Source organism: Chaetodon auriga, chromosome 20 (assembly GCF_051107435.1).
Source record: "Chaetodon auriga isolate fChaAug3 chromosome 20, fChaAug3.hap1, whole genome shotgun sequence".
Taxonomy (NCBI): domain Eukaryota; kingdom Metazoa; phylum Chordata; class Actinopteri; order Chaetodontiformes; family Chaetodontidae; genus Chaetodon; species Chaetodon auriga.
Genome location: NC_135093.1, coordinates 15,495,015 through 15,509,896, shown reverse-complemented (window position 1 = coordinate 15,509,896; position 14,882 = coordinate 15,495,015). Strand labels below are relative to the sequence as shown.

The following is a 14,882-nucleotide window of genomic DNA, read 5'->3' as shown; positions in this document are numbered from 1 at the left end:
AGGGATGGATGGAGTGGGGAGGAAGGCAGAGTGGACTCAAAGAAGGGCGCGGGGGTGGACGTGAAGTGTGAGGTGCTTCCCTCAGCTATTAGCGAGTGTGTCTCAGAGTTGGGAACAGCTCTACACTTCTCAGACTTCACCAAACAATGGAGTCGGTCAAGCAGAGCAGCACAGGCAGGAATTAAAAGTGGCTCTTCAGCTTTTGGTGGCAGTTAATGTGGTGCGGTTAAGTGACTAGTTTCAGTTGAAGTCTCTGTGGTCACCAAGTCATCATGGTGGCCAGATTGGACAAAAAGAATAATGTGTTTTACCTCACAGTATCCTAAGACTTGTTAACATAATGTTAATGATGCTCTCATTCAGCTAATCCAGAGTTGATTTCACCAGACCAGCTTCATTGTGTGATTGAATATAATGAGTGAAACAAGGCTGCAATGTGGCTTCCATATGACAGTGAATGCTTTTGTTGTTGGTCTGTAGCAGCATGTGTTTCCTGGACAGCTAATGGAAAATCCACACAATAAACAGCTCCAACCAATTACAGCCCAGAGCGCCACGCGTGCTATTGTCCTGTTAGGCTCCTTCCATTGTCATCAAGCCCGTTTCACCAATTATCTGCATGCCTACTATAACTGTGTGCTCTGTAACAGCCTTTGTGTCCTAATACCCTGCACAGCTGTTGAAAAGAAATGTCATCTTAATGCTTATCAGCTGTTCTTTCAAGCATCCACTGTTGGGGAAACTGTAAAATGTTGTACAACTGGTTACAAGCAGGCAGAAAACCATTTGTACATCAGTGAGCCAGATGGCTGAGTCTAAGAGTCACCGTGGTGTAACATAAATTCAGTTTAGTTCTGTACGCTTCTTTATAACACTTTCTCATCAATTAACACCAACACTTATGTGTAGGATGTGTACTTAACCATATGGTTAGAATCAGTTTCACAATACATGTTTGTGTGTGTGATGTATGAATGCATATATGTATGCAAAAATCATATGATGTTAATTGTTAATCTGGTGGTTCAGAGGGTTGGAAATTGGAAACTGGTTTGCAGTTGAGCAAGGTGACGGGAGTCCAAATCGTAGGGGTTTGGCAGGAGGCAGGTCATAGACAGGTAACAGGTTTTCTGAACAGGTAGCTGGCAGGCAGGCACAGAGTCCAGAGAACAGGCAGGAACGGGGAAGCGGAACAGCTGGACGACAATAGCAGAACAGCAACACTGACAATCTGGCAGAGAGATGAGAGAATGTAGCTGGTCTCTATAAGCTGAACGGGGAGACATAGGACAGATGTGGCTCAGTGACAGAATCAGAGATGCAGGAAAGTGTAATTGGAATAGTTTCTTATAGAAACAACGCAAGCTGTTTGGTCTAGTTTACGAGCCACGAGTAGCACTGCTACATGTGTAGTAGAAATTTAAGATGTAATTTCAGAGGCTTGAAAACAACAGCGACAGTAACTGGTTCATACAGTCACAATATTTAGTCAACAGTAGATGACAAAGTGAATTATCCGCCAGTCCTCTTTACGTAACAGTGTGCAAATTACAGTTTCCATTGCCTATGAGCTACAGATTGAATGACTATTGTATTGAAATTGTTCTTTATTTACAGGAAAATGCCAATGTAGCAGCTGTCATACATCAAGCTTATCATACTGCTGTCCTTCTTGTTATTAATTTTTCTTTCGAGCATCATTTATGTGTTTTAAGTATGAAGCTATAGACTGGACTGACTCTAGCTCCAAAATATGCCTGTAACATGACTTTAACGCGCAGCTAGTTGTTCACTTTTTACATTTCTGTTACGTCTTTGTAAAATCTTTGCTTTTCCAATGATCTTTGCGCACTCAGCTCTGAAAGTATAAAACTTGTTTTGATCCATTACGAAGTCATGTTAGGACAAGAATACAATGTATTGGCTATTTAAAAAGATGGATTGTGTTTTGTCATGGCAGCAGTGTGTGTCTGTGAGCTGTTTTTAATGGTTTCCCGAAAACAGTGGGAACCTTTGTTTTCCAGAAGGCAAAGCAGCGGTACAAGAGAGTGCAGGAGCTTCTGACTGTGCAAAATACATCAGTGGGTTTTGACATTACATGCGCATTAAAGGTGATAGATTAACTTGCATTATCCTTTAAAGTACCGAACTGAGTAGATTCTTCTTTTTCTTTTTTTTTTTTTTTAATTTTAGATGGGCTCTCAATTCATTGCATGATCAGTCCTTTTTTTAAAAACCTCAACCTCACCCTTCTTCACTCTCTCTTTCTCTTTTAATCCAGATTGCTGAGACGTCAAATTCATTCCTGAATCGAATGCTGAACAGAGACACCATCACAAGAATAACATATAAAAGTAAGTGGCTATGAAGTAATATAAATGTGTAACCATCTGCGCTAATTAGGTCTCCACTTGTCTTTTTAATGTTTCAAACTGACTCATTTTGAAACCAGAAACCTGCAAAGTGGTCTTAAACATGCAATTAATGGCTACATACATGAACTCAAGTCAACAGCTGATGATTAATACAGAAGACAGAGACAAAAGAGAAAACAGCACTGTTCTTGTATTGCATTGCAGAGCGAGTTAACTGGTCCAAGTATGAACATTATGATCGGAAAATCATACACAGGCCTGTTTTACTGCTTAGCTTACACACTTGGACAAGCAACACAGAGGTTAGATTCAAGCTTTATTGCTCTATTGTATTGTGTAGTTTTATGATGAGGACTGATTAATGTGTCTGGCGAATGTCACTCTATCTGAGATAACTGAGTTTGGCTGTGGTCACTGGAGTGTAAACTTCCCAAATGCAACAGAGCAGGACAGAGCCGCTAACGTTGGCCTAAATTTATGATGCACTGACATACAGGCCGGGCTCAGACATTGTGAGGAAATACTACGCACTGGACTTTTAAAGGATCATTGTTTCATTTCAAATTGGTAAGTTAAGGGATGCTGCAGGACGGGGATGGTGAGATGCCTCCATGGCAACTCTTGATAGCTGGAGGAGGCTGTTGGTGAGGTAGCATGTTAGGCAGCAGTCGACAGCCGCTCTCCAGAGGTTTCCCTCTGCCAGACTGCCATACTGGAAAGGCAGTATCGGCACTGAGATTGCCCGAGGCTATCTTGAAAAAAGAGACAAATAATTGGATTAATGGGGGGAGCAGATAAATGCACTGACCCCTTGTGGCTTGGAGGAGTGTCAGAGGCAGGAGGCTGCAGGCTAAAAGGGCAGTCGAGGGGGTTCCTCCGCGCCCAGCTGGAGCTGCTGGAGAGGAGCATGGATTCTGACAGCTGTCAAAACTCTCTCAGATACACCGTGTCACACATGCTGTCTCACACACACACAGACACACAGACTCACAGTCACACACCGCCCTCATGCTTATGAATCCTTATGCACATACCTCTCACCGCCAGGAATTCTGCTGGCCCGTTGCTTTTTTTAAAAGCATGTATGCACAAACACCCAAGCACAAAATACACGCATACACACCATCCAAAGAGAATTATTTATTTCAGCCGCACGATCAAAGATGAGCAACAGAGCTACTCCTCGCATGCACATGTTGTAGGTGGAATGGTGATAGCATATAGAGAGGATCAGAGAAGCTTTTTATGGGGATTTTCTCAAATTAAGCCTATCATGTTTATTATTTTTTATTAATATTTTCCCCTTATTGCTTGCGAGACGCTGTCATCCACCACAGTGACCTCATCACAATAGGTAGTCAATTTGTCAAAAGAGGCCCAACAGATGACAAGTTACTGAGATTATGCTACTGGAGTGTGAAGAGGAAGAAAGAGAGAGACGCAGTCTGTCTAATTAGAGTCCTGACAGTGGAGACAGTTTAGATAAAAGAGGTTTTGCCTGCCATTCAAGGAACAGTAAATGATATGTGAAATAAGAAGTGAGAAAAATGTGTTATGACAGATGAACTCAGTGCTTGATGAGTAGTAGAGGGGTTGAGTTTACAGGCTGCACATTAAGAGGAGGATGTGTCTGGTAACTCACAGCTTCCAAGGAAAACGTCGTTTTTGGGGACAGCGATTATGTACATATCAAGGGAAATCATAACTCAGCATCCAGTTTAAACAGCAGTAATTGATATTTTATGCATGTAATTCCAATTTATCTAATGACAGCGTGAAAGGTGTCGCTAATAGTGATGAACCTACAGAGAGCTGTCACCTCAATCTGCAGCTCTGCTCCTCTTTAATGAGCATTATAGTAACTTTCAGCTCATTTTTTAGGTGTCAGGTTCACAGCTTTACCGATTTGGTTCACTCTCACTGGTCTCATGGTGCAGTTTCCAGCAGCAGCAGCAGCAGCAGCAACAGCATCAGCAGCAGGCAGCTGTTTTCAGAGAAAGCTGTAAAAAGGCTGTACACTCCCTGCTCAACACTAAATCGCAAACAAATACAGTTAGTGAGCAGCTAAAGAGACAGATGTTTCCCTCAGGAGTTGGAAAAAGAGTGAATATTGGATTTACATTCATTAGGTGGGCTCAAAGACAACTCCAAATGATTCAACGTTGCTTTGTAACTGCATGACGATGCAAAGAGGCAACGGTTTGCCAACAATTTTGCCATATCAACCTAGTTCCTGAAGTTTCTGATTTGCATGTTTGGAGGTTTTCATGTGACATTGTGTCATTACGTTCAGCAGGAATTTGGTTTTTCACCTGGTTGAGGTGAAGCCAGCTCTTTCTGTGATTAAATCCAACGAGTCATGTTTTAGAAGCAAATATTTTTTTTGTGTAAAATCTTTATCTGAAAAGAAACTTGAGTTGCCATTGGAGTATAAAGAAGTTAATAAGTATTTTATTTAAAGTAATCAATTATTAAATAGCTGTTAATTATAAAGTAGCATAGAAAAGAAATACTCCAGGTACCTCACATTTGTACTTTAGTACTGGAGTAAATGTGCTTAGTTATGTTCCACCACAGTTTTTCAAAACTCTTCTATAACAAACTGATTGAAGATATGAGTGATTTAAAACTTTCCTGGGGCGTGATATGTAAAATGATGTCCTAGATCAGGGCTAGCTGATGCTTTAATGCACTGGTTCTCAACGTGGGGATCAGGGTTTCAAAGGCTGCCGCAAGACAATTAGAGAAAGAACAAACAAAAAAATAAAATAATTTTTGTTTTTTGAAACTGTGCTTTGCTTTCTACAGATGATGCGTATCTACTGACCGGCCTGAACATAGAGGAGATTTACCCGGAAACAAGTAGTTTTATCACATATGATGGATCAATGACCATACCTCCATGCTTTGAGACAGCTACATGGATCCTGATGAACAAGCCTGTGTACCTCACACGCATGCAGGTGAGCCTAAGTCACTAATCCAAAAACTCCCAGAATTCACTGGAAACTTTCTGTCTCAGCTGAGGATTTTCTCTTTAACTATTGCTCTGCCAGTGAAACATGTCAGCCCAGCACCGAGGCCTTTATTCCAAAACTTTCTCAGCTCTTCTTTTGTCTAATCGTCCATGCAGTTCTGCCTGGAAAGTAAAATGATGCAGTGGATCAAAATGCCTGGCTCACATTTCCATTATGCTTTGGCCAGCTTTTTCTCAATGGCTTCTTTTCTCTCTCCCCGTCTCTGGCGTCATCTCAAGATGCACTCCTTGAGGCTGCTGAGCCAGAATCAGCCATCTCAGATCTTCTTGAGCATGAGCGACAACGTCCGCCCAGTCCAGCCGCTGAACAACCGCTGCATCCGCACCAATATTAACTTCAGCATGCAGGGCAAAGACTGCCCCAACAACAGGGCTCAGAAGCTCCAATACCGAGGTAGAAACTCACTCACCCAACTACCATGTTATCTCTGCCTTCTCCATCTTATTTCTATTTTCATATTCATTTCTATTTCATATAAGAATTATGTCTAATCATCCATCTGTATTTCCATCAGGCAACACTATTTTGCAAATAATATTAACAAGTTTTCTCAACATTTTACTAAAAGGGGAATTTCAGGTTTGCTACAACTTGGGTCTTATGTTCATAGTTGGCCATCATTTTGTTTATTTGTTTGTGCTCAACAAAGTATTTTCAGAGACGTGGGAGCACAGCAACGCCGCTGCTAATGACTCCATGCTTGACTGCGATATGTAATATGCACTCAAGCATAGAGGTTGATCAGCTAGGCTGTAAAGAAGCCATCAGTTTAGGAAGATTATCTAAACCACTTTAGTTCGAGTAGCTGGGGTAATACCATGGTGATTACATGGGTAAAAACATATTGATTTTTGGTGTAAATCCTGTTGTATTCCCATTGTATTACCCCTTATTATCATGCCACTTCTGAGATGCTTCTTCTGAGATGCTATATATATATATATATATATATATATATATATATACACACACACACACACACACACACACACACACACACACACACTGTATATATACTGTATATATATGCTACAACGACGGACAAAGTGCTAATAGTTTTTGACGTGACGCTGTACTCTGGCTAGATGGAGCCCCAAAACTGATGAAAAGGCGATAAATCACATAAGTCCAAATTATATAATATCATTAGTAAATAATATATTTGGATAAATGATTAAAATGTAGTGTAAAAAGAAGCATAGAGCTTTATACTTTTAGGTTAATGTGAACAAGTCAAAAAAGGGAAAATTATGGTGTGAGAGATAGTAAAAGATAAATACAAGAATAAAATGCATTAACATAAAGTTTTAGCTTATTTTATCTACTGACTAGATGGAAAAAAAATAATATTCATCTACTGGTTTCTTAAATTTCTTTTCGTAAAATTCTTATAAAATATATTTTTACATACAACTGCACAAGCTATTTTGTTTATTTGGTTAGATTTTTGACTCATCTGGACCACACTGACGTGGCAGCTATTTTACTTTGACATCAAGCTGAGGGTGGGAAGCTCCAATGTTATCGAAAGGATAACGTCGCATTGACGGGGTCCAGGTTGCAAGTCACTTAAATGTCGGGATTCTGACAAATCGTTCTCATTTCACTGATGCCTGATTGATCATCAACTGAAAAGACAATGGAAAGTGAAAATCCATGGGAACATTGGGGTACAACCATAAGACGGTGAATATGGTCTATAACATTTTACTGCCTTTTGCTCTGTATGACCAACCTGGGGGTTTGTTTAAAGCCAATCTGATCGTCTGCTTGTGTTTCTTACCCCATCAGACTTCTTTTAATGGTGTCACTCTGTGTAATGGTTAGAAGTTCCTACACGGTAATGGTGCCTTGAAGGCATCAACATATGCCACAAGACTTCAAGGTACGAGAAGTTAGGAGGATGTGTTTTTTTGTGTGTCCATAGTGTCGACACTATAATGGCCAGGGAGTATGTTCATTAAATGCTGACTGTTCCAGACATTGTCAAGCAGACATTACATGGTTTCAGAAGAGGAATTGATCAACATATCAAAATATAATCCTAAATTTAAGTTTGCCAGCCTGAGAGAATGGCTGAAACAAAAGCAAAGATTCTCATGCTTCAACGACCACTACCAAGCTAAACAGAGAGGACAGGCAAGTCAAGGTCTGCTCGTTCATCAATGCCATTGGCAGCAAAGCTGCAAAGAAGAGGAGGAACACAGGAAAGACTGCAACACCATTTTGAAGAAATTCGACAACTACTTCATTCCAAGATGGAATCTACTACATGAAAAGGTGTCCTTTAATCAGCGGAACAAGCTACCCAGAGAGAAAGCAGAAGCATACATAAGGGCTCTATGTGAGCTAGCTGTGAGTTTGACAACACAAGAGATGTTAACATCCCTGATAAACTGGTAGTGTGCATCAAAAATAAGTATTTGTCTCAGACATTTCACCTCACTGCTTGATACTAGCACAAGTTATCCAGCAAGTGCACCAGTCTGAGGAGGTTGCTGAAAAAAGACTGAGCCTGTTATAATCATTCTCATGGAGGAGGCTCAGCCATACACAGTGCACACTGCTAGATGTGCACTACTGCCTCCAGTAAAGGAAGTGCACCGATTGTAAAAGAAGGAAATCATTCAGAAGGTGGCACAACCAACAGAGTGGTGTGCCGCTATGGTCCCAGGTCCAGGAAATCATGTCACGCCTGGTAAAATATTTCCCACAACCCCAGAACATATTGGTTCCCAAGTAGTTTCTTTGAATGTCAACTACATGACCAGATTCATCCAAGAGCTCCCTACAGCAGAATAACCACTCTACAAACCTCTGAAGGCGAAAGTGGAATGGTCCTAGGGACCTGCACAGCAGACCACCTTCCAGAGGGTCAAGTTTGCCTTAGCATCTGCAACTGTACTCTCCTTCTATGATGTTACTAGGCCCACTGTGGTGTTGACTGATGCTAGGCTCAAACAGCCTGCTGCAGCAGCACAGTAAGAAATGGAAAACTGTGAGCTACTGCTAACTGTAACTGTGTTACCTTCCAGACTATGGTAAAAAGTAGGTGTAGATCTGTGTGAGTAAGCAAGGCAGTCCTACCTGGTGGTATCAGATTCCAGGTACATAGGTAGATCTTACAGCTACAAGTGGCAACCAGTAGCTAGATCATAGAAAATGTTTGCACTGTATGGTATTCCAGAAGAGCTAGTAAGTGATAAGTGACCTCCACTAGTTCAGTGAGAAGTATGATTTTTTTTAACATGTAGTCCACATTATTCCAAGAGTAATGGACAGGCCAAGAGGGCTGTACCTGTGGCAAGAGGGATTCTTAGGAAGATCTCCTCCTGGCTGTGATGACAGACAATATCACGCCTTCTTCTTCTACTGAAGTCAGTCCTGCGGAGCTGCTGATGGGTCAGAAAATCTGGACAACATTATCCACACTGTCTGAGAACTTAGACCCATACTGGCCAGACAAGAAGAAATCAGGCAAGCAGATGCAGCTGCCAAGCAGAGACTAACATACCTCCACAACCGCAGGAACAAGCTGAGAAATCTACCTTTGCTGAACCCAGGAGACAGTGTTCTCATGAAACAGGACAGCACCAGGTATTGTCCAAGGAGTCAGTTCCTTTTGTAAATGTTAAGCGGTGGACAGGTGGACAGTACAGACAAAACCAACGTCATCTGTTGAATGCACCTACGGTACCAACACACACAGATAGCAGATTGCTGTAGAGGTGGCTGGCTGGAGCAGCTGTCACTAGCAGGACAGCTACTGTCACTCACTGTGGTCGAATGAGAAAACCACCCCTTCAGCTAGACTCCCGATAAGGAAGAAGGACAGAAAAAAAGTGTTAAAGTTGTGCGAATTCATCTTTGAGGTGGAGATGTCATGAATGGAAGTTCTGTACAGTAATGGTGCCTTGAAAGCATCGGCATATCTCACACAACTTCAAGTTACAAGGGGTAAGTGAGTTAGGGGCATGTTTCTTTTCTATGTTTGTTGAGTTTACAATGTAATGGGTGGGCAGTTCATTAATTAAATGCCACTGACTGCTTCAGAGTGTCCTCCCACTTTGTTAGATGTCAAGCAGACACCCTGTGTCTGAGAAATAATTATTACCGGTACCCATAGAATGGTGGCCAAAAACTACACAAATAAAACCCAAGTTGTAATAAATCAGAATAGAACTTTAAAATACATTGCAGGGGAAGGTCTCACCTCAATTCTCTATAGAGGCATTAATTTACTAAACTCAAAGCTGTAGCAGTCCCTGCAGCTAATATCATTTTGAATTCAAAACTATTTTCATCCAGTAAACTTCTGACAAGCAACTGAAAAGATATAATTTTTGGTCAGTGAGCGTGATAAATTATTACTCACCAAACTCTCAGCTTCAGGAGGTAATATTGCTGCCGAATGCCCCTGAAGTAATTTGTTTTAGATACGACATCCACATAAATTCCAAGGGATTATTTCTTGATCTACGCTCGCCATTATAATTAATAAACTTAATATCAAATTTGAGTGCTGAGCTGGGACTCAGCTGAAGGTTGATAAAATGTGGAGTGCCGACTGATGTGCTAAAGAGAAGGAGGGGAAAAAAGAGGTAGTAGAAAGTCAGCTGGCTGGACAGTCAGAACACCTGTTTGGCACTGACTGACAGATCTGGCTTTTGGGAGGCTGAAAACTGGCATGTCACAGCTCACTGCAACCTAGGAGGTGTTGCTGCAGTCTGTCATCTCTGCTCCTCTGTTTCAGCCAACATATCATGGGCTACTGTGGCATAGAATGTTGAGTTTCACTCCTGAAGCATAAATATGTTAATAGGAGAGGTAGCCCCAGTCCCTGCTATTCTTTTTTTTTTTGCTCAGGATTTACTGCCCTGTGGCCAACACATGCCATGATTGTCTTTCTGTCTGCATCTCTCTCTCTCTCTCATTCCTTCTCTGTTCTGCTCTACTCCACCCCCTCCCCCTTCAAAGATGAAATTCTTATTCCGTGCAGCAGTTGTGGGGAGATTTCATCCCTCTCCACCCACCTCAGACCCTCCTGATCGCCAAATAAACGCATTCACCGGAGACCCTCTGAGAGCAAACACAAACACAGTGAAGCAGACTTGTTTATTTAATTGTTCAGATATTTAAAGACCTTGAAGATAAAGTGGAGAGATGAGGTGTGTGTGTGTGGGGGGGGGGGGGGGTCTCATTAAAAGGGAAACTACATCTGCTTGGTGATTTGTGTAAGGTCAACCTTTTGAGTGGGAGCAGCAAGACACTCTCTTCCCCTCCCCAGAGAGGTGATCATCAGGGTAGCTGAATGGGAAATCAGGAAGGCTGGGGAGCCCATCATGCTGTGCAAATGTGTGTGTGTGTTTACTTTTTTTATTTTCAGCACCTGATTAAAGAAATATGATTATGATAACACACTCCAATAAATTCCCTCTCACATAACAGCGAGGCACTTTTTTAAAATCGAATTACAATGTTTACTCGTGTTCTTGGCACCTCCTTGCCTTGCGTATAATTTTCTGTCAAGGCTGCCACTCAAAACATAATGCTGCCAATTCACCCCCCCCCCCCACCACCACCACCACCACCACCACCCCACTCCCACCCACCTACCACCACACACCCAGGCACATTCACTCAAGTGCCATTACTTTAAAGTTGTATTTTATGGCTAAAGAAGAAATATGGTGTAGGGTAGGGTGGAGGTGAATAATGCCAGAGACCAGTTGAACTGTGGAGAGTGCTGCATATATAAATCAGAATTCTCACTCCTGTCCTTCTCCTCTCTTCCAGTGAACGAGTGGTTGCTAAAGTAGCCTCCCTTGGATGAGCATGGAGATGAGTGTCAGAGATGGAGAGTGGGAGCGGGAGCGGGACGAGGCGAGGGGCAGGAGGGGAGGATGGAGGATGGAGGATGGAGGGAGCAGAGATGTGAAACCGGGCTTAAGGCTGCATCTCATCAATTACTTCATGGCATTGTATAAAGACAAACAACACTGGACATTATACGAATTAAGGAACTTTGCACTGAGAGCAAAGAGATTCTTTTCATACATTGAGAACAGTTTGAACCCTTGATTTAACACATGCTAACAAGCCCTCTCCCCCACTGTACAACTATATCTATATGGACATTTTGATACCAATACTTTTTTGGGAGAAAACCAAAAAAAAAAAAAAAAAAAAAAAAAAAAGAGACACGTGGAAAGAAACTTAAAAAAAAATAACGTGGAAGCATTTATTTGATAGCCTCCCAACCAATAGGACAACGTTGGGACTTTAAAGCCTTTGTACATAAAATTGTTGCTATCAGTGGGAAAATCCAAGGACTAAGTCACTGCCCCCATCCTGCCAGTCAAGACGAAGTGGTCAACAGCACTCACACGGACGTTTCATTACAGTCACCAAACAGGCATGCAATCAGCAAAACCAACAGAGAGGGAGCACAGCCTTACCGTGTCATTTTCCAAAACTAGAGTCATGTCATGGGAGACAAGCAAATATTTACAGGCTTTCTTACGGCCTCAGAGCAACCAGTGTCTTGGCCTCGTTTGTACATATTATAATTATCAATATTGCAGAAAAATGAATATGTAAAGAAAAGTAATGAATTAACATTCAAAAGATATATAAAGAGGATTTTAAAAAAAAAAAAGACAAAAAGTTGAGAATTTTAAAAGCTTGGCGAATTTTGAAGTCTGGAGCAGTTCTCAGTCTGAGCTGATGCCTTTTTTTCTGTTTTATTGTTTACAATGGTCATACACTGTGTTTGAGTAATGTTATCAGCCCAATAAATGTGTCTGGAAGTTAACTTTGCAAAATGCTTCACTATATGAGGATCTGACTTATTGTACCTGTTTTGTACTGTTCCACATTAAATGTGTTGATATGTCAATACTCCTCCTCAGAGGCATGCTCAATAACACTGGCATCACAGCGAAAAGCATTGCTCAGAGATTCCAATCACATAAAGCAGATATCAGGGCAGTGTTTGCTTGACAGAGCCTCTAAATGAATGGCGTGGGATTGCCTCCTGCTGAAACAGACGCAGTGTTACAAGCTGGCTTTCTTTCCATTGTTTGCGTGACACAGCTGAAGCTTATCAGCCATGAACAGAGGAAGCTCTGTCGGGCTTGCTTGCCCGTGACCTGTCATAGTCTTTCAGATCACATCAGCGGTCATGAGGGGACTAGGACGAGAGGATCCTCATCCACAGGGAGCAGAAGGAAAAATTAGACCCCACGACTTTATGGGTAACTGCATTCAGATTTTATGTTATTATGTTGTTGGTTTTCCATAAAACAACAGAGGTCAGTAATAAGAGCTGCTACTTTGCTACCTATGGCGTCTAGTGTGCAACTCACTGAGGCTGCACATTTATGTTCTGTTACTCCTTACAATATTTAAAACTGATTCACTCTCAAAAACTACCATATCTTGTTTAGTTAATGCATTTTTGAAGACAGATCAGTGCTTACCTTGGTGACAAATACTGTACACTACATTTACTGTTATAAAAGCCGCCCTATGTTTTGATGGTGGAATGCTTTTAATGTGAACTAGCATTCACAACCTAGCTTTGAATCCTGCGGTGGAATTGCGAGCCCCGCCACTAACAATAGAAAATACTATATAGAAAGGTAATTATGGAATGTACATACATATAATGGCTAATACCGAAAAAAAGGAAGCATAAGTAGTGTCAAAAGTGTGTTTGATTTCATGAAAATGTTATGATTTATAAGTTTAAGGCCTCACTATATGTCAGAGAAACTATGTCGAATGACATGTTTAAAGACAATAGCGTTCAAATGGGGATAACAGAGGACTCCCTTTGATTTATGGTGTTGCACTTAGTTGTCACTCACAAAAGTGATGGAAATAGCAGCTCCAGACTTCTGCGCCTCTGCACACCTGGCCAATCACTGCATAAAGTGAGCATGAATTCCAGGCTGTTTGAGAAAATTAGAAAAATTGATGGATGCACCTCCCCAGATGCCCCCGTTGGAAAATGGGGTTCAGACACTTCGCTATAACCACACTGAGGATTTTATCACTCAATGTCACTGGCCAACCTCACTAATGCTGTTATCTTTAAATGGGAGCAAATCCCTGCAGGGAAGTCCCAAAACCTTTTGAAAAGCCTTCCAGAAGAAATGAAGATGTGAGAGCAGCAGATTGTTCATGATTTGTGTCCATGTACTTTATTCAAATGTTCACAGTCTTTTGTGTATACAGGTATAAACAGCGCTCCCTGTCTTCATCATAAAGAGGATCCCAAAATGATTATTTCATTTTATGGTTGGAGACCAGGCACACCAACCGAACACCAAAACTATTACCATCTATAAGAACTTAATAGTGCAAATTTGGACGCAGTGTCAGGGTGATTTTACTATCTTTTGCATGCATAGGTCCTGACTTTCATTTTTACGATATTCCTAACAGGGATATTAGTTTTATTTCATATAGCTGGGAGCCTGTAAAACTGCAAAAACAGCCTCCTTAGCATGCCGTAAGGGGCTACTAAATCTTATTTAAGACCTTCATTGGTCTGTTTTTCATTGCAGAGGTTTAGCGTTCCAAGATGGTGTACAGTAAATGCCTTTTCAGAGAGAGAAAAATCCTGTGGTTGTCATTGGATTCTTGACATTCTGGGGCTGTTTTCTGCTATCAAAATGCTCAAATTTGAAGAGATTCACCACAGCGGGAAATATTTATCAAAAACAATCAAAATGATCAGTAGGTATTCATTTAAACTTCACATACGAACATAAACCGTGCCCAGATCGTGAGAGATTTTGCATCCAGCATGGCCTTGTGTGTAAGTGATTCACCCAGCCCTGCATTGTCTGTCAACAGGGTCCTGCTGCATCGATCCCTCTCTCCCTGCCCTCCTTCATTATCTCCCAATCAATTCAGGATGCCTCTTCTTGTAGCCCTGATGTGGAGAGAAATACTGCCTTAGAGCATGTGGGAGTGCGCGCACACATGTGCATTTTCCGTTCACAATCTGATCTGTGCTTTTTTTCCAACAGATCTGTAATGAAAAGATAGCAAAGAGAGGAGGCTGAGGAGAGAGTGCTCAGGGGCCACCAACGCCCAAGGTTATGGAGGCCATTATTCTACCTGATGTAGGAGATGCAGGATTGAGCCAAAGCTAGAGGATGGATAATAAATACACCAAATGATTCAATGCTCCAACCCCCCAACCACCTACTCCAGCTCACCCTTGCTCCACCACATCCCAACAAATAATCAGTTCAACCCTCGTGACTCTGCAGTAGATCTCTCCAGACTCGGCCGCTATCTGGCCCTGCCAAAAGGGATGAACGTTACGAGGTGCGTATAAATTGCTGCACTCAGATGTTCAGGGGGACATTTAATGATATTACATTAATAAGAGCGTAATAAGGCAATGGCACGCGGGGAGCTACAGTGGAGCGGAACAGCTGCTGAGTCAAAT

At 41.7% G+C, this 14,882-nt stretch overlaps 1 protein-coding gene across 2 annotated transcripts in view; it reads left to right on the top strand.

Moving 5' to 3' along the window:
• The window catches only part of ca10a (carbonic anhydrase Xa), a 208,847-nt gene extending 196,770 nt beyond the window's left edge, over nucleotides 1-12,077 (top strand). For both annotated transcript variants that reach the window (XM_076760557.1, XM_076760558.1), the window contains 4 exons: nucleotides 2,282-2,354; nucleotides 5,184-5,338; nucleotides 5,632-5,806; nucleotides 11,210-12,077. In XM_076760557.1, the coding sequence (XP_076616672.1) occupies nucleotides 2,282-2,354; nucleotides 5,184-5,338; nucleotides 5,632-5,806; nucleotides 11,210-11,232 (426 nt within the window). In that variant the 3' untranslated portion in view covers nucleotides 11,233-12,077. The remainder of the gene's footprint in view (nucleotides 1-2,281; nucleotides 2,355-5,183; nucleotides 5,339-5,631; nucleotides 5,807-11,209) is intronic.
• Nucleotides 12,078-14,882: the final 2,805 nt, after the last annotated feature.